The 27,581-nt window shown below is 46.8% G+C and overlaps 1 protein-coding gene across 1 annotated transcript; it reads left to right on the forward strand.

Annotated features, from left to right (window-relative positions):
* Positions 1 to 818: 818 nt before the first annotated feature.
* NATD1 (N-acetyltransferase domain containing 1) lies at positions 819 to 25,013 on the forward strand. The gene is made up of 3 exons (XM_083474594.1): positions 819 to 1,386; positions 12,499 to 12,617; positions 21,643 to 25,013. The coding sequence occupies exons 1-3, from the start codon at positions 1,290 to 1,292 to the stop codon at positions 21,757 to 21,759; spliced, it is 333 nt and encodes a 110-aa protein (XP_083330720.1). The 5' UTR covers positions 819 to 1,289; the 3' UTR covers positions 21,760 to 25,013.
* The last annotated feature ends 2,568 nt before the right edge of the window (positions 25,014 to 27,581 follow it).

A 27,581-nucleotide genomic window follows, 5' to 3' on the forward strand; every position in this document is an offset into this window, starting at 1 on the left:
CAAACACTGCAAACCCAGAAGTAAGTGTTCTGGTTTGCGAACTTTTAGAAGCCGAACGTGCTCTGTTTTGTGTGTGACGCTTCCGATTCGAGTGTTACACTAAGGTCTGTCTATTTTTTGCTATTTACAGTGGTACCTTGGGTTACAGACTCCGCTAGCCCAGAAATAGTACCTCAGGTTAAGAGCTTTGCTTCAGGATGAGAACAGAAATCGCATGGTGGCAGCTGGAGGCCCCATTAGCTGAAGTGGTAACTCAGGTTAAGAACAGACCTCCAGAACATATTAAGTTCTTAACCCGAGGTACCACTGTATTTTGCGTTTCTGTTTACGCGGCTCTTTTTGTTTTGTTTTTGTGACTGTGTGGAACCCAGTTCGGCTACCAATTGATTGTGTGACTGCAGCACATTTATTGCTTTCATTTTATGGATCAGTGGTCTCATTAGATAGCAAAATTCATCTTCAAATGTTGTTTCAGGGGTTGATTTTAAAAGTCTGGAACGGATTAATCCATTTTGCATTATTTTCTATGGGAAAGCACGCCTTAGTTTGGGAACACTTTGGTTTTGGAACGGACTTCCGGAACAGAGAACCAAGGTACCACTGTAGTTGCAGACAGGAAGAACTCATCCCCTTTAAACATAAACACACACAAACACGAGACAACCACGGAGAAGATCTGGAGGGGGGGGCGCGCGCGCCGCTGAACAAGGGTCCGCGGTCCCTTTAAGAGTCGAATGGAATGTATCAAAACAAAAAAGGCCGAGCACCCATTGGACGGTCAGCTGGCACGTGAGTCCACAGCTGATTTCCTGGCTTTTTTTGTGTGGTTTTTATTTTTTTTGTTGCTGCTGCTGCTGCTGTGTGTCAGTTTCAGAAGGAGATTATGATGTCTCTCCCTGGTCACTGCCCTGCACTCTTTCTCCGCTGAAGTTGGCTGGGGGGGGGGGGGAGAGGCGGTGAAGGGGGAGGAAGACGCAGAACAAGAGGTGGAGGGGGCGGCGGCAGCAGCAGCAGATCCTGCCTAACTATTAATTGCTCCCCGCCGAACATTTCCCCTTTTCCTTTCTTTCTTTCTTTTGGACACATCTGGCTGGTTTGGCAGGAGCGCGCGGGGAGGGAGGGGGGCAAGGGAGAAGCAGCAGCAGGGGCGGCCCTTCTTCGCAAGGCGCCCCCCGCGCGCTCACAAAAGAACCGAGCCCACGAAGAGCACGCCGAAGCGGGGCGCCGGAGGGAGGAGGCAGCCAAGCAGCCAGCCCGCGCCCGGGTCGGCCTGCTGTGCCCGCGCCACCATGGCCCAGGCAGGGCAGCTCAACATCCTGGAGCCCGGCTGCCCGATCCAGGTGGAACACGACCGCAAGAGGAGGCAGTTCACCGTCAGGCTGAACGGTAAAGGCGAGACCAGGTGGAGGTGGCGGAAGAAGAAGGGGGCAGACAAGGAGAGGGTGAGGGGTGGAGGTTGGCTCGTGCATGGCTCCCCTCCCTCCTTTTATTTGGCCCTATCGGATTTGCTGTGTGTGTCCCCCCACCCCCAAAAAAATATACCCCCCAAAAAATATACCCCCCGCGCAATCTTTTGTTTGGAATGTAGGGAGGCGATGGATGCGCTTGCAAAAAAACAAAAACAGCCTTCCCCGCAACGCTGGTGCTGTTTCCTTGGAGAATTCAAAGCAAATCTCTGTGGTTTTTGTTCTTGCGAGGCTTAATTTTTTTTATATTAGGCTCATCTAAGCCCTTATCTTTTTATTTAAAAAAAAAACTATTGCTGCAGTGGGAGGCTGGTTATGCAACAGATTAGTTATGGTGTCAACCTCTTAGCAACTGGATACAGGGAGATTGTGGGAAGGAGGAGGAGGTGGGGGAGAAGGGGCGACCCAGAAATTTTATTCCTGCTTTCTCTTCTCTTTCTCTCCCCCCCCCCCCCGCCTGCCTTCTTCCCCTGTGTGAGCTGCGCTCTTTTGCTCCGCGTAAGCTGCTGATACTGCTGTCTTGGTTACTCTCTGGTTGGTAGGGGAACACCTGTCCTCGCAGGATCTATTTTTAAATAAGCTGTGGAGGTTGATACCAGAAGCCCCCACGCCCTCCCCCTTCCACCCCGCTCTGTGGTACAAACTTGCTTAATTTTTAGTTTGATTGCTGCCGCCTTCTCCCCCCTCCCTTTTCTCTCAATCTGCTAATTTTGAGTAAATCATGTGATGGGCAAGATTACTTTTATAAATCCGGTTCCCTACTTATTTTTGCTGCAGGAACAGTACTTAGATTTTAAGCTGCATCTTACCAGCATGTGGGGCCTGATCCTATGCGTAACTTATACCCTGCAGACTTTCCAAAGGGAGTTGCTTTCGAGTAATTTGCTGTGGTTGTCAGAGATTGGCTACGGCTGCAGTCCTGTTTTCTGCGGCGTGGCTTGAGAGTCCTAAAACACATGTAGTAAAAAAAAGCACCACCCATGACCATATGCAGAGGGCCTCGCCTTGTTTCCTAGCATCACGGCTGAGGCCCAGGGCTAGTTCAAGGCATGTTGCCGTCTGAAGCAAAGCGGCAAATGGTAACACCAACACTAACCCTTCCCGAGTCTGGGGCTGCTCACACAGCATTCGCGTATAGCACATGACTTCCCTCAATGAGTCCCGGAAACTGTAGTTTGTTAGTGGTGCCAGCCCGTAATGGTGCCCACCTGAGAGGTGCTGGAACTGTGCTCCAGCTGAAAAAAAGCACTGCCTATTACTAAGGGTAAACTGTATGAAAAGAATGAAGCTTTGTGTGTGTGTGTGTGTGTGTGTGTGTGTGAGTGTGTGTGTGAGAGAGAGAGAGAGAGAGAGACCCCCTTTTAACATTACTTTTTGCAAGGTCCATGTTGGGATCCTCAAATGGCTTAAGCGCGCTTCATAGCTTTCCTGTTTGACCACTGAAGGGATAGTTTACGCAGGGTTCCCCAAACCTAGGTCCCCAGCTGGTTTTGGACTACAACTCCCATCATCCCTAGCTAGCAGGACCAGCAGTGAGGGATAATGGGAATTGTAGTCCAAAACCATCTGGAGACCCTGGATTAAGGGGTAGGCAACGGGCAAGGCAAGGGTACCAGACTTGGGCTGGGAGACCCCCCTGCCATAAACCTTGGAAAGAAGCTTCCAATCAGAACAGAAAACACCGAGCTTAGATGAGCCAATATTCTGACTCTGCAGAAAGCAGTTTCCCATGTTTTCATGAGAATTGCTGTTGCATTCAGGCTTGTTATGGGTGTCTGTATGAACATGACACCAGATTAGAAATGCCTTTGGCCTGATCCTGCAGGGCTGTTAGGTAGGCTCCTGTCTACCCATTTAATGGATCAGCAACATAAAGGAATGCATATTTGCTCCCAAAGCCGGTCGCACTGACTTGCATCTTCAGCAATATGCTGGTGTTAGACATTATCAATGCTATTTTGAAAAGTTGCGTGGAAAGGTACAACACCATTGCCCATTCAGCAGACGGGTTGTGTGAGCAATGCAAAAAAATAAGTTCATTAAATATTAAGGGGTGGGGAGTCGAAAATGATGAAGTAACTCCTCAGAGTACCATTTGGTTTCAAGATGGTTCTGTGTCAGATTATAAGAGTGGATAAAAGTGCATTGCTGATGAATACATAAAACTTAACACCCTGCCCAGTCAGAGATGTGCCTCTATTAGTCGTTTATGACCCACAAATGACCTGAAAGGAACACGGAAAATCTCTGCTCCTGTTTGTATAGGAGAATCTCCTGCAACAGATTCCTGCTCCCTGCAGGCGACCAGGCAGGTGGCTATTTCTGTTAACCTCAGCTGGGATATATACTGTATTGCATAGATAACTTTCTCTCAATGAAAATGCTTGTCTTTTCTAAATATATCAAGATATGTTCCATTTTTCCTCTTCTGCTTTTATTTTTAAGCTAAGAACCACCATTTTTGGGTTAAGGAAAAAAGAATCTAAGCGCTTGCTCCTAGTCAAATTGCAGGTTATATTAAAACGGGTAAACAATTTCAAAAATGATATACCCAATAGGAGACATTGTTCATAAGCTACTAAGAATAGTAACACAGAGATTTTGTTTTTCGCTAAGTACCACCACATGCTGTTTTTTCAGGCCTAACAATGGGTGAAAGCAAACCATCAAATGAATATTGCTGGGACAACTGAAGGGCTGCAAAGAAAACAGTGAAGCCAAACAGTCTCTTTAAATAGCACATGGTTAAAATAGTTTCATACTGATGGATTCCCGTAGGAAATCTGCCGAGCCGTAAATCAGTTCAGTTGCTCTTGTTGTTTTTAAAAAGTTGTGTGAGTGAAAAGGTATTGTTGCAGTAGGCTTTAATTTTCTTTAGCTCCGAAAAGAGATCTCGAAAGGGTGTGCGGAACATGATAGGGAAATATTTATACAAGGGTGGAGAGTTTGGGGGGGGGGGAAATGAGCAAGGAACAGATGTTAGTGTTCACTCTTTATAATGAAGGCAGGGTGTATAGGGAACACTGTTGAAAAAGCTTGCAGCTGGTTTCAATAACATTTTCCACCAAGCACCTGAATGAAATGTGGAACTCTCTGCCACATGATGGCCAAAGGAACAGCTGCATCCCCAGAAGGGCTATACAGGAGATCATGGTGCATTTTAAATATTCAGGGTTTCATTGAACAAGTGGTTCCTTTTAGGGAATAGTATGTTCTATTGTTGGATTCTTTCACCTTTTAAAAGAATTATATTTCCTTTCTTCCCAAGAGCTCAAAGTAGTGGTACAGCCCTGTGAAGTAGGCTAGTCTGGAAGAGGGACTGGAAGAGGGTACAAAGGGTGCTACCTAGCTATAAAACCAGTTTACTGGCCTTGCAGTGAGGGCAGACATCTGCACCCTAGACTTGCTCTAATGATCAGATGTAACGCTAAACCTTGGCTTGCCAACATCTCCTCTGGCACAGCTACAAGGAAATGATCAGAAACTTTTCATTTCCGCTTTAGATGAACTGCAGTTTAGTATGTCATTGATCCCTAAACTTGATTAATTCTGACTGTAGTTAGTTGAAACAAGCCACTTTCACAAACTATGGCTTAAATCGTCTTCTTTCAACAATCTGCCATTCAGGGTTTGTACGACACACTAAACCACACTTAATCTGAAATGGAAGTGGAAGCTTAAGGTTACATCAGAAAAGGAGAGGGAAGAAAGACAAACCCAGAGCTCACTGCAGATTGTCCACGGTTTAGTACTGCATCCAAACAAAGCCACTATTTATCCCCATTGTAACCTGGGAACTGTAGGGATCAGCAGGACTGCAATAACACATGCATAAGAGTAAAGTCCACTGAAGTCAGTGGCGACTGCAGAGGTTCAGCTTGTAAGCACGCTAAGCTTTACCAAATGATCTTCACCAGCCAAAATGCAACCTGTAGTGTTTACTTGGAAATGCAGATGATCTTGGAAAGAAGTTCTAGGCTTTAAACCCTGGTATGAAGTGGGACTTTCATTCTCTGACTTTCTCCATTGCCAGCCTTCCCCAGCTTGGTGCCTTCCAAGTGGCCCCCAGCCAATAATAGGCTGCTCTGTGCTAACCCATCACAAACTTGAAAGCCTCATTACCACCGCCTTCCCTTGCCACAGCGCTACAAATGGTCATAATTGCTCCTGCCCTGAAAAAAAGTATTGGAGCTGCACTCACAGTCCACGGCACAGCTGAACAGTAGTTTGCGAGGAGAAGGTAGGAATCTCTCTAGCTTAGCCTTTTTCCTGATATGTAAGCTTTGTAGTTTTAGGAGACATTTTTCTGGGGATATATGCCATTGTGAGAGTTTCCTCCTTCCATCCAGATTCAGATCTACCACCTTATCTATGTGAGACTTTGCCTGCACCAGTAGCAGAATCAGCTGGTGGGAGTTCTGAGAAGATAGAATGGGCTGGACTATGTCAAGTGAGCTTGTGTGTGTGTTAATTACACTTTTGATGCTCACCTACGTTTTTAAAAAAACACCTCTCCCTGCAACTGGGTAACAAACAAAACAGAACCTTTCCCTGTGATGAGCTCTTTCTTTTTTAGTTGCGGAGCTTCTGCTTCTTTTTATTTATGGGCGGGGAGAGTGCTCACATCACCCCAACCTGCAAGTTGGTCCACTCCACCACTTGATCATCTGAGGCCCTTTTTTGTGTGCCTCCTCCACAAGAGGCCCGGAAGCCAACAACACAAGAACAGGCCTTTTCTGTGGTGGCTCCCTGTATGTGGAATGCTCTCCTCAGAGAGGCCCGCCCTGTGCCTTCATTACATATCTTCAGCCACAAGGCGAAAACATTTATATATAACCAGGCCTTTTGTTGATTAGCATTCTATGGCCTTTTAAAGGTGTTTGTTTTTATTTGATTATGTTTATTTTGTGTTCTCATTTTGTATTTTTATATGTGAACCGCCCTGTGATCTTCAGATGGAAGGCGGTACAGTCATACCTTGGGTTGAAGTAGCTCTAGGTTGAGCATTTTCGGGTTGTGCTCCGCGCCGACCCAGAAGTAACGGAGTGCATTACTTCCAGGTTTCGCCGCTCGCGCATTCACAGATGCTCAAAATGACGTCACGGGCATGCGCAGAAGCGGCAAATTGCGACTGGTACATGCGCAGACGCAGGTTGCGTTCGCTTCAGGATGTGAACGGGGCTCTGGAACGGATCCTGTTCGCATCCAGAGGTACCACTGTACGTTAGAAGCTTCCCAGAGTGGCTGGGGCAACCCAGTCACATGGGTGCAGGGTATAAATAAATTATTATTATTATTATTATTATTATTATTATTATTATTATTATTATTTATTTATTTATTTTATTGAATAGGATGTCCCTATTTTCATCAGAAATGGGTATGAATAACATGCTGCTTGTATTTCAGAGGGGCTGTAGAGGACGTGCTCCATTTACCTTTTTTGCTGGTCTCCTTCGTGAGTGTATTTTAGAAGGCTATTGGGTGTGTGTGAAATAATATGTCTAAAATTAAGGAAAGTGATAGATAGAGCTTGCAGATTTTAATAGGAATCCTGCAACGTTCCCCCCCCCCCCATGATTCTTTGTGTTTGCTTTGTCATTGTGGCCTCTTCCAAACTTCCCCAGAAGATCTGAACACATTTAATACTTGGCACCAAAAACAAAAGCCTTCCCAGTAACTTTTCTTACTTACGTGCAATAATTGTTGCTGCTGTTTTAAATTGCCCTGCCCAGTTTGCCTTCTCTGATTTGAATTGAAGGTGAATCCCAAAGAGGAAGAAGCTTTGCATTGTCAAACATGAGCTGGCCTGTTTGCCAAGCGAGTTCTCTGGCACTCCTGTGGCTTAAGCCCTCTCTCTGTGGTCTGTTTGACTCTCTCTTTCTCTCTAGTAACATGCCAGTTGCTCGAGTTTGAGGGAAAACAACCCCCTTCTAAACAAGAGTTTTGTCCTGAATCACAAGAAAGCAGTGGCGCTCTCGGAACAAACTGTTCCTTTTAATTCTGCAACCTGCCTGGCCTCTCTGTCTCTCTCTCTTTTCTTTCTCTTTCTCTTTCTGTGGGCGCTTGTTCAAACAGCATTCATAGCCGTTTCCTGTTGCCTAGTCCGAAGGCCAAGAAGGAGTCTCCTTATCTGCATTACCTCGTTTGCCTGTTTAAAAAGTGTGAGAGACAGGAAGGGGTGGTATGAACACACCAGAGTGTTAGTGCGCGGGTGGGTTGCACAGATCCAACTTTCCCCATGTGCGTTTAATTTTTGCGTGTTCCTTTGCGCACAATCACATGCAATTGAACTCTTACCTCCATGTTTCCCGTCCACACTAGTTATTTCGGACCGCGACTAGGGGGTGAGGGGACTGGCTGGGCCAGGCCAGCGGAGAGGCTCCTACATTTTGCTTATCATGTGCAGGCATTTGCACAAGGGCCCTTCCAAGCTGCCCTAGCCATCTGCCTGATTCTAAGAACGAAGGAGTGGGGGGGGGCATTTATTTGCCCTGCACCAGAACTAGGGGCAACCCTCTCCCCCAGCCAGCTTGCTGTAGTTTTTAGCACCTCCACGGGCAGCGAATGCTGCTGTTGCCAAACCAGCAACTGTTCAGGGCTGCCCCGGGTCACCCAGCAACTTTCTGTAACAACTTCATGGTGAGTTCTCTGAAACTTACAGTGGTACCTCTGGATGCGAACGGGATCCGTTCCGGAGCCCCGTTCGCATCCTGAGTAGAACGCAACCCGTGACTGCGCGGGTCGCAGTTCGCTGCTTCCACGCATGCACGTGGTGTCATTTTGAGCGTCTGCGCATGCGCGAGCGGCGAAAGCCAGAAGTAACGCACTCCGTTACTTCTGGGTCACCGCGGAGCGTAACTTGAAAACACTCAACCTGAAGCACATTTAACCCGAGGTATGACTGCATTTTTCTTGGGGAAAAGCACTGGTCAGACCATTGGGCCGCACTGCCTGGCAGTGGCTCTGCGGGATTGCAAACAGGGAGACTTCCCCAGCCCTACCGAGAGATGCTGGGGATTGAACCTGTGACCTTGTGCGTGCAAAACAGACGCTCTGGCCCTGAGCTCCATCTCTTTCCTCTTCCATATTGATTTGCCGCGAGCGCAGATTCCTAAAGCACAGCAGAGCTTAGCTAACTCACATAAGTGATATTTGGAAATGCCGTGTGCCCAAAGAAATTTCGCTGTGTGGCAGCTCCTTCGCCATTGCAGTGGTTTCAGCCTGGCGACACTGAGCTGAATTGTGTGTCTGACACACTTGGCCTGTTGAGGCTGGAAAAGGCCTAGCTGACGTCCGTCATCCCTTGTTTGGGGTTGTACCAGCCTCTTCCACCTCCTAAGGACCCCCCCTCCTGCCCAGCATCTTCCCAAGACTCAAAGCTGTGCCTGGGTGCTATTCAGCGCATGTATGAATTGGGGGCTTTTTATTCTGCCTGGGATGATTGACAACTCTATGCGGGAGCGCATGCAGTCTGCGCACAGAGCCCTGCAACCCCTCCCCTCTGGCCTGACATGCTCCCATGCCTACAAGATTATGAGTCAATGCAAACCTTTCTTTCCTTTTTAATTGGAGTTTAGTCAGTCTTTACCCTGCCTCATGCGTCCTGTGCGTGAAATTTAAACCGCACAATCTCTGTGGTCTTTGCTCCAGCTGAAAGAAAACTCAGAAAAATCTGAAACTGTGTCCTACCACTTTGAACAGTCATAGCTTCCACCCAAAGCATCCTGGGAGCTGCGGCTTGCGAGGGGTGCTGAGAGTTGAAAGGAAACTCCTATTCCTCTCACAGAGCTACGGTTCCCAGAGGGGGTTGCAATCAATTCCACCAGTGTGGTGTAGTGGTTAAGAGCAGTGGACTCATAATCTGGGGAACTGGGTTCGCATCTCCGCTCCTCCACATGCAGCTGCTGGGTGACCTTGGGCCAGTCACACTTCTTTGAAGTCTCTCAGCCCCACTCACCTCACAGAGTGTTTGTTGTGGGGGAGGAAGGGAAAGGAGATTGTTAGCCGCTTTGAGACTCCTTCAGGTAGTGATAAAGCGGGATATCAAATCCAAACTACTCTTCTTCTACTTCTTCTTCTTCTTCTTCTTCTTCTTCTTCTTCTTCTTCTTCTTCTTCTTCTTCTTCTTCTCTTCCCAAGAAGCTGTGAGAATTGTAGCTCTTACAGAGCCACAGCTGCTCAATTTAGACCAGGTGAGTGGAACCTTTTGGCCCTCCAGATGTTGCCTCGCCGAGCATGGCCAGGGATGATGGGACTTGTAGTTTAGCAAAACCCAGAGGGCCAGATGTTCCCTGCACCTGGTCTGGACATGACTGAGCTGGATAAGTGAATGGCCTGACTCAGTGGCTTCCTCTCTGCAGATAGCAGGCTTAGGATGTAGAATCATAGTAGAGTTGGAAGGGTCATATAGCCCAACTCCTTGCAATGCAGGAATCTCAGAAATCTGTTGTCTTTTTCTGCAGTAGTGTTAGAAGAGCACTCCGTTTTCGCAGTGGCCAACCAGTTGCCTATGTGAGGTGTGCGGTAAGACCCGAGTGCGAAAGCACCCTACCCACTTGAGACAGCAGACCTACTTGTGGGAGCCTGCCCCAGTTAAGACAGAAAGCATCTTTGTTCAAACATGCTTATAAGTTGCCTTGATGTTGGCCTTCTTATTTTTTAAAAATATATTTTTAAAGGAATTTTACCTTGCCTTTGCGGCTCAAGAGCTTAAGCTACACACGGTGGCTAATGCAGGAAGTGAAAAATGCCTTCGTTACACGTGTACTTAACAACTAAGCAGGTGGATTGCAGAGAAAGTTTTTAGCAGAAGAAGAGAGACAGCAAAATAAATCCAACGAGGCTGGGGGGGGGGTCTCCTTGTCTGGGCAGCCCAGGACTTTACCATGTACACTGCCCAGTCTTGCGCCCCAGAGAAGTGCTGCTAACCTCAGTGGTGTAGCGGCGTTTGCTGGCGCCCAGGGTGTGCGCAGCTCCGGAGGGTGAATGGATCCCGTTGCGCTAGCCCAGCCCTTGTCCCTGGAGCCAAGCAGGCCTGTGCTATGCCGTCTGTCCATCCACATACGGGGGAGCCTGGCTGGCCAACATGGCCCTTGGTGGGTGAATCTTCCCATGGAGAGGAATGCCAGACCGGGCTATGCTGGGGTCACCCCTTGCCTGCCTCCGTCTGTGCCCACTCACTGTCTGAGTGAGGAGTGAGTGAGCGCTAGCTGGGCAGCCATTTAGCGAGGGGGCCAGGGATGCTGCAAATGGGGCCAGGCCAGGCTCCGGGCCCAGAGACCCCTGGCAGCAGGCAGGGCAAGACAGGGATCCCTGTGTGGGGAAGCCTGGTTTGCGCCCCTCCAAATTGTGTGCCTGGGGTCCTGGCCCTGCACTCCATTGTCCCTCAAAACAGAGGCTAACAACAACAGTCCAACACTCGGACCAGAACACTGCACTCCTTCTCCCTCTCTCCAGATGTTCAGCATCAACCCTCATCACTCCTTGCCAGCTTGGCCAATAGTTAGTGCTGATGGGAGTTGTAGTTGAACAACAACTGGAGAGGTATGGGTTCCCCATCCTTGTTTTCCACAAATACTAATCAGCACACTCCCCAGGGACTGTTAAAATACGCAAGCCCCCCCCACCTGCAGCCTATCCTCTGTCCATTATGAAGACTGATTCTTTGCTAATGGGTAATACAATTCTGCTGCCTTAGAGAATTATTGAGAAAATATAGTGGTAGTAATGTAATATGGATGTACTGAAGTGCAGTATAAATAGTGTTTAGTACTCTATAAAGCTGACCCTAAGATAATGGAAGAAGAAAGAGGCAATCGTAGAATTGTGGAGTTGGAAAGGACCCTGAGGGTCATCTTAGTCCAGAGCTTTCCCAACTTTTCATGTTGGTGACACACTTTTTAGACATGCATCATTTCACGACACAGTAATTAAATTTCACTAGCAGGAGGCTAAATGGATCCCTTTCTAGCCCCGGGAGGAGCGCGAGGAGTGTTTGTGCGACACCAACACACTGCAGCCAAACACACTAACGTGTCGCGACACACAGTTTGGAAAGCTCTGACCTCGTCCAACCCCCTGCGAGGCAGGAATACGCGGCTGTTCCATACGGGGATCAAACCTGCAACCTTGGCATTATCAGCACTATGCTCTAACTGACTGAGCTATATAGGCATCCTGTAGAGGTCTATCCCGTACGATGTAGGAATAGAGCCATTAGTGTTTAGTTGAGAGTGTATTAACTTATGGTCTGTGTGTGTGGTTTGGGAGCTGCACGGTCAGGGAAAAAACAAATGTTGTCCAGGGTTGTAAAGACTGCGGAGAGAATAATTGGGTGCACTCTTCCCACCTTGGATCAAATCTATGCTTCCAGGTGCCATAAGCAAGCTGCAGAGATGGTGCGCACCCCAGAAATGATCTCTTTCAGCTTCTGCCTTCTGGAAGAAGGTACAGGGTTATAACGATTAGGACTAGCCGCCTGACAAACAGTTTCTACCCAAAAGCGATTTTGGTTTTAAACGCAGTGTAAGGTAGTCTCTATGGGAGTATACTGTATTTAATTATGGGGTATCAGAGTTTTTAGGGGGCTACACAGGCTGGGATAGCTGGAATAGCAGGCTTGTTGATTTTTGAATGTCTGGTGTAGATTTTCAATTTCGTTGTTCTGTATGGGACAATGACAATAAAGAGTATCGTATCGTAGTGTGGTGGCACTTGCCCTTTTGGAATATTAGACAGGCACTACCTCTGTTGTCCTTTTGGGGCCTACCAAAGACCTTCCTCTTGCAACAAGGCGTTGAAGTTGAGATCTTTCCCAGCCTGCACCTGTGTTGGAATTGTTGTAAAGTTCTTTAAAATCTATTTCTATTGTTGTTTTATCCATTGTTCTTTACCACCCTGGGCTCTTTTGGGAGGAAGGGCGGGGTATAAATTTAAAATAACAACAACAACAACAAGTCCAGGAGATTTTGATTCTTGGTTTTGTTCCATATTTGTTGTAAGTGTGTGGATGCCATCTTTTCTCCCGCAGGTTGTCATGACAAAGCGGTCCTGTTGTACGAGTACGTGGGGAAAAGGATAGTGGACCTGCAACACACGGAAGTACCAGATGCCTACAGAGGAAGAGGAATAGCCAAACATCTGGCAAAGGTACGGGTTGCAAATGGTGCTTCTACTTGTAGCTCCTCTACTTGTAGAATATTAAAATACTATAATACATCAAACATTAAAAGCTTCCCTAAACAGGGCTGCCTTTAGATGTCTTCTAAAAGTCAGATAGTTGTTTATTTCCTTGACATTTGATGGGAGGGCATTCCACAGGGCAGGCGCCACCACCGAGAAGGCCCTCTGCCTGGTTCCCTGTAACCTCACTTCTTGAAGTGAGGGAACCACCAGAAGGCCCTCGGAGCTGGACCTCAGCGTCCGGGCTGAACAATGCGGGTGGAGATGTTCCTTCAGGTATACTGGGCTTGCCGATTAATTTTGATAGGTCAAACTCCGAGTAGGACTAGCATTGGGTACAATCCAGAGTTTGTGGCGAGGAACCTGCAGCCATCCAGATATTGATAGACTCCAACTCCCATCAGCCTCAGCTAGCATAGCCAGTGGTCAGGGATGGTGGAAACTGTAGTTCTACAGCATCTGGAGGGCTACAGGCTTGCCATCCCTGTAAGAGATGCAAGTCTGGAAATAAATTGTCATAATTTAGGGGAAGCTTTAGGGGAAGACTGTGCTATCAGGTGAGTATGCAACTTCGGGTGGGCCAGCCTTTTGGGGGGTTCTTTAGTTTGTACTTGGACTAAACTACCACTGATGTTAAAGATACAGTTGTATTGCAGGATACACAGGGATTTGGTTCCAAGGGTGGTGTGCACATGCGAAAATTGCGCATAGCCAAAATTACTTTTCCCATGGCTGGCTAGCAAGGGGAGGAAGCCTTGTGGGGAGGCCTCCCCAATGTATCTGCTGCATCCCCTCCTGGCAGAGAGCAGGAAGAGGGGTGTAAGCAGAGACAGATGAAGGTAGAAGGGAGGAGCAGAGAGAGAGAGATGCAGGCAAAAGAAAAAGGCTGGAATGAAGCTGCAGCCGAGCATGTGTGGTTGAAATTGTGCATGTGAAATGCATGTCGGCTGTGGCTCAAACAGAGGACCATCCTCTGTAAAACAGGACTTGCGGCCACCCTGAGTACCGTATTTTTCACTCTATTGGACGCAGTTTTCCCCCTCCAAAAATTGAGGGGAAATGTGTGTGCGTCCTATGGAGCGAATGCAGGCTTGTGCCATAGCTGCGTGCAACCCCTCCGCAAGGAGAGGCTGCATGGGGCTATGGATTCTTTAGCCCTGCGCAGCGTCTCCCGGCAAGGAGAGGCTGCATGGGGCTAAAGGGGAAGCCAAAACAGCGAGCGGGATCCATCCCGCTCGCTGCCTTGCCTTCTTCCATAGCTGCGCGCAACCCCTCTGGCAGGGAGAGGTTGTGCGCACCCTGTACGCTGCTCTTTGGGGCTGGGGGGGGGGAAATATTTTTTTCTTGATTTCCCCCCCTAAAAACTGGGTGCGCCCTATGGTCCGGTGCGCCCTATGGTGCGAAAAATACGGTACCTTTGTGTGTGTCAGTGGCTTTTCCTCCTGGCAAACTTAATTCTGGGTTTGAAATTATTCAGAAAAGCACTAGAGCAGGCTTCCTCAACCTTGGCCCCCCAGATATTTTGAGACTACAGTTCCCATCATCCCAGACCACTGGTCCTGCTAGCTAGGGATCATGGGAGTTGTAGACCAAAAACATCTGGAGGGCTGAGGTTGAGGAAGCCTGGAGGTTTCCTCAGCCAGATCTGGAGATCTGGCATGGTGACAGGGTAGGTGGGGAGACACCGTAATTCGGGGGTCGGACGCATGCTTTGACTTGGAAAATTGGTGGTGGGAAAAGGCACAGAAGGGTCAACGTTTTAGGTAGAGAGCTCAGACCCATATCTTAATATTCATGAATGACGAAAATATTAGGGGTCTGGGCGGCAGGGGGCGAGCTACTTGTTGAGGTGTGGCTCCCCTTGCCCTTGCAACTCTGGTATGATTTGTGCTCACAGAAGATCCCAGAATCAACCCCTGTGGTGGTATTTCCAGGTAGGCTTCCTTTTTCAGACCCTGGAGAATTGTTATCTGTCTGTATAGGCAATAGTTAGCTAGACCCAATAATCTGGTTCTCTATACAGTGGTACTTTGGGTTACAGACGCTTCAGGTTACAGACTCCGCTAACCCAAAAATACAGTCATACCTCAGGTTAAAGTAGCTTCAAGTCAAGTATTTTTGGGTTGCGCTCCGTGGCAACCTGGAAGTAACGGAGCACGTTATTTCTGGGTTTCGCCACTCGCGCATGTGCAGACACTCAAAATTACGTCACTCGCATGCGAGGAAGTGGTGAGACGCGACCCGCAGTCGCGTGTTACGTTTACTTCAGGATGCGAATGGGGCTCTGGAACGGATCCCATTCGTATCCAGAGGTACCACTGTAGTACCTCGGGTTAAGAACTTTGCTTCAGGATGAGAACAGAAATCGTGCAGTGGCAGCGGGAGGCCCCATTAGCTAAAGTGGTACGTCAGGTTAAGAACAGTTTCATGTTAAGAACGGACCTCCAGAACAAATTAAGTTCTTAACCTGAAGTACCACTGTAATGGGCTGGGGAAGGCTGCATTAGGTGGATGTGATTTGGGGAAAACGCGCTTACAGGCCAAATTGGGATTTAGGCCAGGTCAAATTTAGCTCACAGGTCAAAGGTTCTCTGCCCCTATAACCAGGGTGGGGAACCGTTTTTCAGCTTGAGCACCACATTCTCTTCTGCAGAACCTTTGTGGGGGAGGGGGACACATGCCAGGGGTGGGCGGGGCCAGAGGCAAAAGTAGGTGGAGCAATTTATACAAATTTATTCTGTACAGTAGTCTTGGTTCTTCACATACTTTCTCTCGCAAGAGACATTATCAGAGTTGAAGGACACATTCCAGCTAGGTAGAAATGCTCAAGGAGGGTGTGGAGTGTGGTTGTGTGAAGGGGTGTGGCTTGAGGAGAGTCCTGAGGGCCTGGCAGAGAGGCTTAGAGGGGCCATATTTGCCCCTCCCCTAGGGGCCTGGGGTTTCCCCTCGCTCCTGGGCAAGAAGGCAGCTTTGTGTGCTCAAGCCAGGTGAAAATGTGCAAGAGCTGTTATCTGGGGAGCTAGTTGGAGGGGAACCAAAATACGGCAAGGGAAGGCTCAATTGAATACCGAGCTTGGAGGGTTGGGGGTCGGGGGGACAGGAGAAAGCCATATGCCCAATTACAGCCTGCTCTAATAAACCCTGACGAATGTCTGCATTATCCTTCTGCACTGCTGCCTCCTCCTCTGTCCCCTCTTTAAGCCCTGCTTCTCTCGACTCTTGCCTGCTATTTTTAGCCCTCCTGTTTTCCAGAAGCGGAACCTGGTCTCTTTGGGAGTAGTAGCACCAGGGTGGGCAAGGCGTGGAGATGGAGAAGGCTCATTTTTGCATATTTGATTGCCTGTGATTTGCCTCATTTCCATAACGAGGGTTGGCAGGCAGCAGATGTGACGTGCTCTCTCTTCCTGATGTCCTCTCTTGATCTTCAGCGTGAGAACAAGAGATACTCTCCCGAGGGATGGATGGAAAAGAGGCTGCCCACGTCTGTTGACTGGCTCCTCTCTGTTCAGTGGTAGCCTGATGTTGACAAATGTGAGGAGGTGAAAAAGCTGGTCGGAGAAGCTTTATCTGCCACATTTCTGCCTGTCAGATTGCAGTTTAAATGGTTTGGTGGTTTGTTTATTTTATTGCTTGCCCTGCTTGTCTGCAGCACCCTGGTAGGGAATTGCACTTGCATGAATGCACCGTGCTGGCAGTGCATAGTCTACCACCTTTCTAGGTATAAGGGCGAAATTTTATTTAGCTTGCATTTAAAGGCGAACCTACCTAATTCACACTTTGCAAAACAATACAGGCACAAACCCCTAACCCTCAAAATCTCTGTTTCTTCCAATTTTGCAATGCAGTATTCCAGCCAATAAATATGAACAACTTTTTCATTTCGTTTTATTTATGGTTTTGGATATTATAACTTAAACTTTCTCTACCACACACACATGCGTACGTACACACACACACACACACACACACACACACACGTAAAATGTTCATGAAAATGCTTGTATCGATGAAACTTAACACCCAGAAATGCATTATACTGGGAAACTTTCTTTTTGCAAAAATGTGTATATTTGGCAAAATTGCATACAAAACTTTGTGCGTAAGAAAACCTTACCAAAAGGTTGGTGAATTTTCATAAGGATCTTTTGTTAGAAAGAGGGGAGGGGAATTGCAAAGTGATACAGAAGTACAGTTGTACCTTGGTTTTTGAACAGCTTAGTTCCCGAATGTTTTGACTCCTGAATGTTGCAAACCTAGAAGTGACTGTTCGGTTTGCAAACTATTTTTGGAAGCTGAACGTCTGATAGGGCTTAGCCATGATTTGGTTTTTCAACGTTTTGGAAGTAGAATGGACTTCCGGAACGGATTCCATTCAACTCCCAAGGTATGACTGTATTGAGAGAAATTTGTTTCAATTCATATTTTAAAGGTGAATCTAACTAATTCACCCTTTGGAATTCTGAATTATGTAGTGCGGTTCTCCAGCCCAAGTAATGTGTACAAAAATATACATGGTAGAGTAGAACATGCACATATTGCTGAAAATAACATACAAAAATGCATTATGTAAGGAAATGTGTTTTGCAAAAGAAAAATGTCTGCATTTGGTTACATTAGAACTAAAAGGCTGATGAATTTTCGTGAGGCTTATTCTTTTTTTAAAATAATCACAAATTGGTATGGAAATGAATTTAGGATTGGAAAAATGAAAAATGGAGCGAAACCAAAACTGACAAATTTCCCTGCTGGGTTCCCTTTCTACATAGAACTTGGTTGAAAGCAACCTAACTTTAAAATGGGTCTGGAAACAAATCAGAAGAGAGTGAAAGCTAGAGGGGACCAGCATAATACGTTCGTAATGCCCGGTTCTGATTCTGTAGATTCTGTAGAAGAGGACATTTCTAGACTATTTTCAAAGGTAGCTCCTTGTACAACAGTATTGCAGTACAGTCATACCTCAGGTTAAATGTGCTTCAGGTTGAGCGCTTTCAGGTTACGCTCTGCGGCAACCCGGAAGTAACGGAGCGCGTTACTTCTGGGTTTCACCACTTTCGCATGCGCAGACGCTCAAAATGACATCACGCACATGCACGGAAGCGACGAATCACGACCTGTGCAGACATGGGTTGTGTTCGCTTCAAGATGCGAACAGGGCTCCGGAACAGATCCCGTTCGCATCCATAGGTACCACTGTAATGCAGACAGAATGCTTAGCAGAGCATGAACTGCTGACCTTCAAGTAATCTGTACCCCAAGAGGTTGATATCTTAGGTGACCCTAAGTTTGTAAAAGGCTCTGAGTGCCACTTAAGCCCCTTGTGTCTCTTGTTACAGTGATGGATCCAAGTGATGAACATGAGCTTTTCTGAAAGAGCATCCTTTTTGGCCCCAAGGTCTGAATGTGACAGTGGTTTGAGGGCTGGGTTTCTCCTCACCTGGTCTTCTCCACCCTCTCACCGGCTTATACACACAATCTTGCACACACCTTTCACATGGGGAGGTTCAACTCTCCTTATTCCTCAGCTGATTGGTGCCAATGTCTTCCTCGAGATGTTTCCAATGACTATCAGCTGGGCAGTGATGGGGAGGGAGGAGGTGCAGCAATCTGGGGAGGCAGTCTTTGGACCACATGGAAGTCGGCCTGTAGGCCATGGATTGGCGACATGCCCTTCACAGCAAGGGCAGCTTCCTCCCAAACAAGGTAAATTGCCACTTATCTCGGCTACCTTTGGAGGTGACTCGGAAACTACCACTAATCCAGAATGCGGCAGCCAGACTGGGGACTGGGAACAATCGCCGGGACCATATAACAACCAGTCCTGAACAACTGGCTCCCAGTACGTTTCCTAGCACAATTCAAAGTGTTGGTGTTAACTTTAAAACCCTAAACGCCCTGTATACCTGAAGGAGCATCTCCACTCCCATCGTTCAGCCCAGACACTGAGATCCAGCACCAAGGGCCTTCTGGCAGTTCCCTCATTGCGAGAAGTGAGGTTACAGGGAACCAGGCAGAGGGCCTTCTCGGTAGCGGCACCCACCCTGTGGAACGCCCTCCCATCAGATGTCAAGGAGATAAACAACTGTTCGACTTTTAGAAGACATCTAAAAGCAGCCCTGTTTAGGGAAGTTTTTAATGTTTGATGTTTTATCGTGCTTTTAATATTTCACTGGGAGCCTACGGGGTATCTGGGGCAACCCAGTCAGATTGGCGGCATATAAATAATAAAAAATATTATTAATTATTATTATCAACCACTTCCTAATAGTGCCCCTGTCTTGTTGGCTTCATCCAGGCCAAACTACTGCAGCCAGGCATGGAGATCTAACCAGGCACCAGTTGTTTCCCTGCAATCTGAAGCGTGTGTGTGTGTGTGTGTGTGTGTATGCACATACATACATACAGCGGAATCCCAGAGTTCTTGATTCTCTCTTAGCTGCTCATTCCTGATTCCAGAGCTCTCCATTCTCTTGGATCCGCTGCCTTTGAGCCTCCTTCCCTTCTGCCTCCCTTCTCCCCCTGCTCCAGCATCCGTTCGCTAAATTAGCTAATGATCCAGGAGAACTGTGCAGCGCTTATTACATCTGAGCGTTGGAAAAAAAGAGGGAAAGGAAAGCTGCAATTTCTGGTAGAAGTGGCATGGGTTTGCAATTTTGATCCATGAAGCTCCCAGTAGGGGTTTTCTTATTTCTGCCCACCCCTGACCGATTTGTGGGGGTTGGGGAGGGGAGTCCTGCTGTTCCTGCATGTGTGGCTTTTCTTCCTCTCCAGTGGTAATCCTGCTCCCTCCCTCCCTCCCCTTTGCAACAGACATAGGGGAGATGAGGACAATTTACAGCTTCCTTTGTCTGCATGAGGCCGTGATAAAGGGGGCCCAGTCTCTGCCAGGAGGAATTCCTGCCACATCTTAAAGAGATAGCTATTTCACGAACATCAAATCAGAGGTGGCACTCGGAGGCTTCCTTAACATCCAGACAATGGCATTGTGTATCCCTGAGCAACTTTCTTAGCCAAGCTGCTTTTGTCTTTTTTGTTTGTTTTTAAATTCCCATGCACAAGATTGATAACATCCTCCCAGCATTTATCATCGTTATTACACTGGTACCTCGGGTTAAGTACTTACCGTATTTTTTGCACCATAATACTCACTTTTTTCCTCCTAGAAAGTAAGGGGAAATGTCTGTGCGTGTTATGGAGCAAATGCCTGCGGGTGGCGGGGGGGGGGATCTGCTGCAGTCATGAGCAGAGGATCCATGGTTCCCCTTCCTTCCCTCCTCCGTGGTTACAAAGCATGGATCCACATGGATCCTCAGGATTTCTGCATTGGGCTACTCCAAACTCACTGTCAGATCACATGTCTGTGGCTACAGCATGAACCACAAAAATCATATATCCACTATTTCGTTTAGAATATTTTGTTTCTTGTTTTCCTCCTCTAAAAACTACGTGTGTGTTATTGTTTGGTGCGTGTTATAGAGCGAAAAATACGGTAATTCTTTCTGGAGGTCCGTTCTTAACCTGAAACTGTTCTTAACCTGAAGCACCACTTTAGCTATTGGGGCCTCCTGCTGCTGCCGTGCCGCCGGAGCACGATTTCTGTTCTCATCCTGAAGCAAAGTTCTTAACCTGAAGCACTATTTCTGCCTGTGAACGGTCCAGGAATCAACGTGTTTTTACATGAGTAGAATGCATGCTTTTATTTAAAATGCATCTCTGGGTTATTTGTGGGGCATAGGAATTCGTTCATTTCCCCCCAAAAATATAGTCCGGCCTCCCACAAGGTCTGAAGGACAGTGGACCCCTGCTGAAAAAGTTTGCTGACCCCTGAGCTAGATGGACTAATGGTCTGACTCAGCATAAAGCATTTTCCTAGGTTCCTGACATTAACATGTTAAAATCTGCTGTCTGAATGAATCAACTAAAAATGTGCTCCTGATTAACGTTTTTTATAATAATAATAATAATAATAATAATAATAATAATAATAATAATAATAATAATACTACAGTGGTACCTCGGGTTAAGTACTTAATTCGTCCTGGAGGTCCGTTCTTAATCTGAAACTGTTCTTAACCTGAAGCACCACTTTAGCTAATGGGGCCTCCCGCTGCCGCTGTGGCGCTGCTGCATGATTTCTGTTCTTATCCTGAAGCAAAGTTCTTAACCCAAGGTTAGTGGAGTCTGTGACCTGAAGCATATGTAACCTGAAGCGTCTGTAACCCGAGGTACCACTGTAGTAATAATAATAATTCCATTTAACATTGCAGCCCTGGTTGAGACAATCAAAGTCATGAACATCAACAAAAAAATAAAAATAAGGATGGGGCAAACCAGCTTGTAATTTATATTACTGAAAATCAGTATGCACAGTAGGTCGGCACCTGTACGGACCAGATATTCAACATGCACCTGCAACCTCTATGTAGCTTACTTGTTGCACTTTTAAGGTCACATCCTTACCATACGTTGAAAGCACAGGGCTTCTCCCAAAGAATCCTGGGAACTGTGGTTTAAGGGTGGTGGGAGCCGCTGCTCTGGGGGGTAAACTACAGTACCAAGGATTCTTTGGGATGGGAGCCATGTGCTTTAAATGTGTAGGGCAGGCATGGGCAAACTCAGCCCTCCAGATGTTTTGGGACTACAACTCCCATCATCCCTAGCTAACAGGACCAGTGGTCAGGGATGATGGGAGTTGTAGTCCCAAAACATCTGGAGGGCTGAGTTTGCCTATGCCTGGTGTAGGGTATGAATGTGACCTCACTCTTTCTCCAAAAAGATGTTTGCTTGCTTGCGAAGCATTTGCAGTGGCACATCCAGACAGCCAAACCCTATTTAACCAGAAATTAGTCAGAAATTTGGAACCTTACCCTGCAAACAGCCAGTGTCTTATTCAAAGCAGAAAACTCAGCTGCTACATTTGGGTCTTGACAGCGCTTACGAGAGCTTGACGTTGCAAGATGTTGATGGTGGTTCTTTCGCTTTCCTGTGTTTTCAGGCAGCCTTGGATTTTGTGGTCGAAGAGGACTTGAAAGCCCACCTGACGTGTTGGTACATCCAGAAATACGTCAAGGAGAACCCACTGCCTCAGTATCTGGAACGTTTACAGTCTTAACGCAGGAAGGCTGAAGAGCCTACACTCCTTAAGACATGAGCGAGCCTGGCCTCTCTAGACGGCCCAGTGCAGCTTTTGTTTGTGGGCTGACTTGGGACCCCTGAACTGCCCCCTGCACATGCTCAAGAGTTCTTATTTTTGTAAAGACAAACGTGCAACTCCTCAACAATGCTTCCACCTGGCTCTTGCGATAGCTGGTCTCACCTGGATGTTTGTTGTTTACATCGGCCTCCTATCTTAAGGAAACCATCAGGTGTCAAACTAGGCCTTCGTTAGCGTTGTGGCAATAGAGGGGTGGGCAAGTGGGGGTCACCTCCTAATTTTGGTTCTTCCTCCCGAAATAATAAGCATCAAGCAGAATGATCTGAGATCAGGCACCGCTTTCCTTCCCAACGCAGGGTTGGGAAAAGCTGGAAATCTACAACCCTGCAGAGGCGACGGTCTTTTTTAAACATCCACTTAGGCCCTTAAGCACATTTTGCTACGTCAGGATGCCAACTCACAATGCAAAATAAACCGTGGCTGTCGCAGGGGTTGGACTTGGAAAGGAAGCAGGTTTTCGGTGCTAACTGCAATAAACACGATGCTTTAGAGACGAGAAAACTGTGTCACTCCGATGTGCTTCTGCAGACGTGAGCAATATGGACTGAGTGAGACAGTTAGCAAGTGTACATGATGAATTTCGTTCCCCACAACAAGGGAACGGCCTACCTGGGTGGCCACCCAGAGGCGAAAGGTGTAATTAAGCGATCCAGTTCGTTTGGGGTGGAAGGCTGAAAAACTTGACTGCACATTGGAGAAGGAAAGGGCCTGTTTTGTTTTCGTTTTGGGTTTTGGTGGGATTCTTCTTCTTCCTCGCCCCCTTCCAGAACTCTCCTCAAGTGGCAGGCGTTTCCTCTCACACAGGAGAAGCAATAACAAGACTGAGAGTTTAACGGGTAGCAGGAGGAAGGAAGGAAATGGTAGGGCAGAGGCAAACGAATCCTGGGCATTTTAACAACAGGAAAGCCAGTCGCGATTGGCAGCCACTTTTTAGGGTCTCAAATGGAGACGAGCCAAGGAAAAAGCTGCGGCAACTAAACCTCAGCTGACTTACTGACAGAAATGGACAGTGCAAAAAAAAAAAAATACAACAGGATTTGCTTGGCTGCCTTGGACATAAGCATGTGAAAGCTGTCAGAAAGAAAAGAGGAGGACTTGGCTTGTTCTCTGGCTTGCTCTAAGCAGCGTTTGTGTGGATGGAGGAGTAATTAACACTTGAACCTCATCTCCGCCTGCCTGTGGGTCACATGATCAAAAATGGCAATACCATTTTTTTCTCTAGTTTTTCAACACTTTATTTTGGCTTCCGCTTTCCATCATGTTGCCCAAACCCTGTCCCTCTGCTCCGAAGTCCTTGTGTGGAGACTTATACTCGACTTAAGAGCTATTGTAGCTTTCTCAGCAAGGCGGGCTAGGCCAGGCTGCCATGGCGACGGCAGGCCGCAGGGGCTTCTCTGTTTGTTCCAGGCCTTTATCGCTTTGAAATGTCCCCCTCTCTTGCCCGGCTTGGTTCTTCAACAATATAGCTGGTGGGTTTGGCTGAAATAAGACCATGGGTCCCTGTGGTAACATTACAACAGGAAGCTAGGTTGATTGGTGCTTATCTGTTTTGTATTTAAAACAGCAGAGAATCAGTTCTGGCATTTGTGGAGGGATATCTGATATATTTCCACTCTCCTGACAACTTTCTCCCCCGCTTTTTGACGCACACCCCTGCCAACCCCTGCTGGCATTTTTGGGTTGGAAAATGGGTAGACCTCTGCCCATTTAAGGGCCGAAGGGAGCTAAAGCAGATGGGCAGAGAAAGCCACCAGTTTCTTACCGTTCTGTAACTACTGTCGCGTCCGCACCATATTTTTAAAGCACTTTTGTACTGCTTTCACAGTCACGTAGAATTCAGAAGATTCTCTAGGGGAAGCCGTGGCTGTTAAAAGCGGCATAAGAGTGCTTGAAATGTCTGGTGTGGATGTTGACCTTATCATAATTGCCAATCCCCTCTCCTGTTGTCTTGATAAGATCAACATTTCAATGCAGCACTCGTGCTAGGTATGCTGTCGGGTGTCATGTGGAAAGAACCAAGCAGTGAATGCAATCCTAGTCCCACTACTTTTTTTGTACTCTCTCTCTCTCTCTCTCTCTCTCTCTCTCTCTCTCTCTCTGTGTGTGTGTGTGTGTGTGTGTGTGTGTGTGTAGGCAGGCATTTATGGCTGTCAGAAACACGGACTTGCCTCTCCTGCTCATGTATACCACTGTTCAACGCAGGTAGAGTTTCTGCCTAGGATGGCTGCAGTGGGAGGGTCCTTCGATTTGATTTCTTGAGAGAGCTTAGTGAGATCAAGGCCGGCCAACCCTGCCTTAAAAACAAGCTCAGTATTTTGATAGTGCTGCAGCTTCATCCTGAAGGTGCTACAACCATCATTTCAGTCTCTGATCCACCTGAGATTTTGATAGTATTTTATTACAACACCAAGGGTTTACTGCTGGGTCCACCCCCTTCTCTGTTCTCTGTGTTTTGATATTATGTTGAATAGCAGTGTTTGCCAGTTCCAAGCTGGAGTTTCCAGTTACTCATCCCTTGCCACCAAGAGATTTGCAGAAGCAACTGTGGTGGGGTGGAAACGACTTCTCTCCCTGTCTAGATCAGGGATTGAGAACCCATGACTCTCTGGATGTTGTTGGACTCCCAACTGCCATCATCTCCAGCTGGCATGGCCAATGATCAGGAGTGGTGGAAGTGGTGGACGAGTCCAGCCACACCTGGACAGCCACAGGTTCCCCAGTTTGACTCTAGTTTATTTCAATGATAGGGCATCTCCCTTGCAGCTTGCTAAGACAATTGCTACGGCTTGCTGCTGGAGAACAGAACAGAAAATGGAGACATCTCCCTTACTCATGTGTTGAAGGCACAAGCTATAAAGCTAATTGGGGAAACAAAGATAATTGAATAACTCCCAAAACCACCAAATGGAATATCTATTTATGACTTGTCCTCCAGTGTTGTTTTCCACTCAGTGTGGATATATTTTCATTGACCCCAACCCCTTACTATTCAATTAAAAGTGGTAAATAATGTGCCTTTCCTACTCAGGACCTCTTAAAATGATCTTTCTGTTGTTGTTTGTGTCTAACATTATCCTTCCCCCATTTGTCATATTATTAAGGAAACCTGACCCTTTTGCATGGTATACAATAAAAATGTGTGGCTAAACCAATTGGCATCGACTTGTCTTGCTGGTATTTGATGGGGAAGGACATGTAACTTAAGAGAAGAGGTAACTCGCGTGGATTAAATTGTGGGCATTAAAAAATGTAAAGGCAGTGTCTCTAGGAATACATTTCAAAACTCTAAAGTAGAGAAAGCCACTGCGATGCTCTCCTGGTGGTTTGACTCCAGCTCTCAGCCCCAGGCAGCATGGCCAATGTTCTTGGAGGTTTAGACATATTCATGGAAGATAAGGCTATGCACTATGTCCGGTATCAAAGGTGTATGCTTCTGAATACCAGTAGGGAGAGGACTGTTGTGGTCAGATCCTGTTGGTGGGCTTCCCATTGGCATCTGGTTTGCCACTGTTAAAACAAGATGCTGGACTCGATCTACCTTGGGCCTGATCCTGCAGGGCTTTAGTTATGGGTGCTTCTAGATTGACTCCTATTCCTGCCATAGAGCTGCAGTTCCTGGAGTGGCTTAACAGTCAATCCCAGGGAATTCTGGGAGTTGTAGTCCTGTGAGGGGAATAGGTCTCCTAACAACTCTCGGCACCCTTAACAAACTACAGTTCCCATGATTCTTTCAGGGAAGTCGTGATAATTTAAAGTAGCATGATACTGCTTTAAAAGTATAGTGCAGATGGAGGCTTAGTCACTCGTGGTGAGTGAAGGTTATTTCTTGGCTTCACCTTGCCCTTAGAGATTACATACATGTTCTCAATACTGTGGAATGACTAGATACCAATATTTATCCTGGCAGATGTCCAGTTCTTGAGGGCCATTTCATATAAACCTTGCACAAGAGCCCAAAGCAATCCTGGTTCAGCAGCCATGTAATGCTGGCTGTTGCGGTATGGAAAATGTTGGGAGAGGAAATGTAATGGGGTGTCCTGGAAGAAGACATGCCCTTCCAAGCAAGAGCATTCTGTGCTGCAACTTTTTGTTGCAGATCCCACTTGTACATTCCAGAAAAACAAACAAGGATCAGTGAGGGCAGAGGCCAAAGAAGGAACAGACCGTTTATGACATTATCTTAATTTGCAAGAGATAACTTAGGTTGTTGATGGCTCATTTGTACACACAATCACAAAAGATCCATCATATTGTATCATTAGATTGTCACCTCAACTTTGAGGAGAGTCCATTTGCACATTATGCTCTGGTTATCAAGTGGATGAGCCCAAAGCACCCCTGGAATGACATGAACTTCTGTTCAGAGATGAACATGTGTTCCTGCTATGTCACTGCTTGTTTTCATGAATTTTATCGAGACTGGGCCTAGCTATGCACCCACTTTGGTCCAATTCTCACAGCTGTTCGGAAGAAGGGATACTGCTCAGAACCGTTCCACACACCAGTCATAGCACCTCATGGTGACCATAACACATAAGATCTCAGGCAATATCTAAAAGCCATTTTCCAAATGCAGCTATGTGAAGGTCTGATTCAGATGCTCTAAAATGCCTTATGCAGCTGAATGGAGGAAGTAATGTTTACCCCAGTGTGACCACACTGGTCAGGCCACTTCCTGGTACTGATTTCTCCAAGTGTTTTTATTATTTAAATTAAAAATACAGGGTCTGCTGCAATCATGTGAATTGCTACCAAGAAGCAGCAGCAGTTAACCTGGCTGCTCAAAGTAAGACAATATGTTCTCAGTAGGGCAGCATCCATAAGTTCATTTATATGTAGGTTTTAGAGTAGGAAAGGGGAAACGCCAGATGCTGCTGAACTACAACTCCCATCATTCCTGACCATTGACCATGCTACCTGGAGCTGATGGAAGTTGGAGTCTGACAACATCTAGAGGGCCAGAGGTTCCTCATTTCTGTTTCAGAGCATCTGATCTGGGTCAACATTGTCACCTTTCACTGTTATGGGTGACTGTTTTTTAATGTTGTATGGGATGTTAATACTTTATATGAATTTTTCTCTTGGTATCACGCATTTACGTAAATGTTTTTCACAGCAAGTCACTTGGAGATCTTTTTAGGTAACGAGCAACTAGCAAGTTTAATAAATAAAAGAATGGTGCCTAATAATTACACAGCATAGACCCACTGAAATTAATGGGCATGGCTATTTGGCTTAGGTCTATTCATTTCCATGGATCTATGCTGGGTAAAAGCTAGCTGAATGCAACCCAATATATAATTAAAACTAAAATGCAACCTGAAACCAGCAATAACCGCAGGATGAAAATGCATAAAAGCAAATAAAACAGAAATTCAAAGGATCCAAACATATAATAATAATAATAAAAATAAATTTTTATTTATATCCCGCCCTCGCCAACCGAAGCCGGGCTCAGAGCGGCTAACAACAGTAAAATGATACAACATTCTAAAATCATTTCATTATAAAATTAATTCAAATCAGATTAATGGCAACCATTGGGCTAGAGTTCTGTGAGGATTGCCAAAGGAGGGAGTCAGGCTGTGCCCTGGCCAAAGGCCTGGTGGAACAGCTCTGTCTTGCAGGCCCTGCAGAAAGATGTCAAGTCCCGCAGGGCCCTAGTCTCTTGTGACAGAGCATTCCACCAAATCGGAGCCACAGCTGAAAAAGCCCTGGCT

The sequence above is a fragment of the Podarcis liolepis genome, assembly GCF_965112155.1.
Source record: "Podarcis liolepis genome assembly, chromosome: 14".
In the NCBI taxonomy this organism is placed as follows: domain Eukaryota; kingdom Metazoa; phylum Chordata; class Lepidosauria; order Squamata; family Lacertidae; genus Podarcis; species Podarcis liolepis.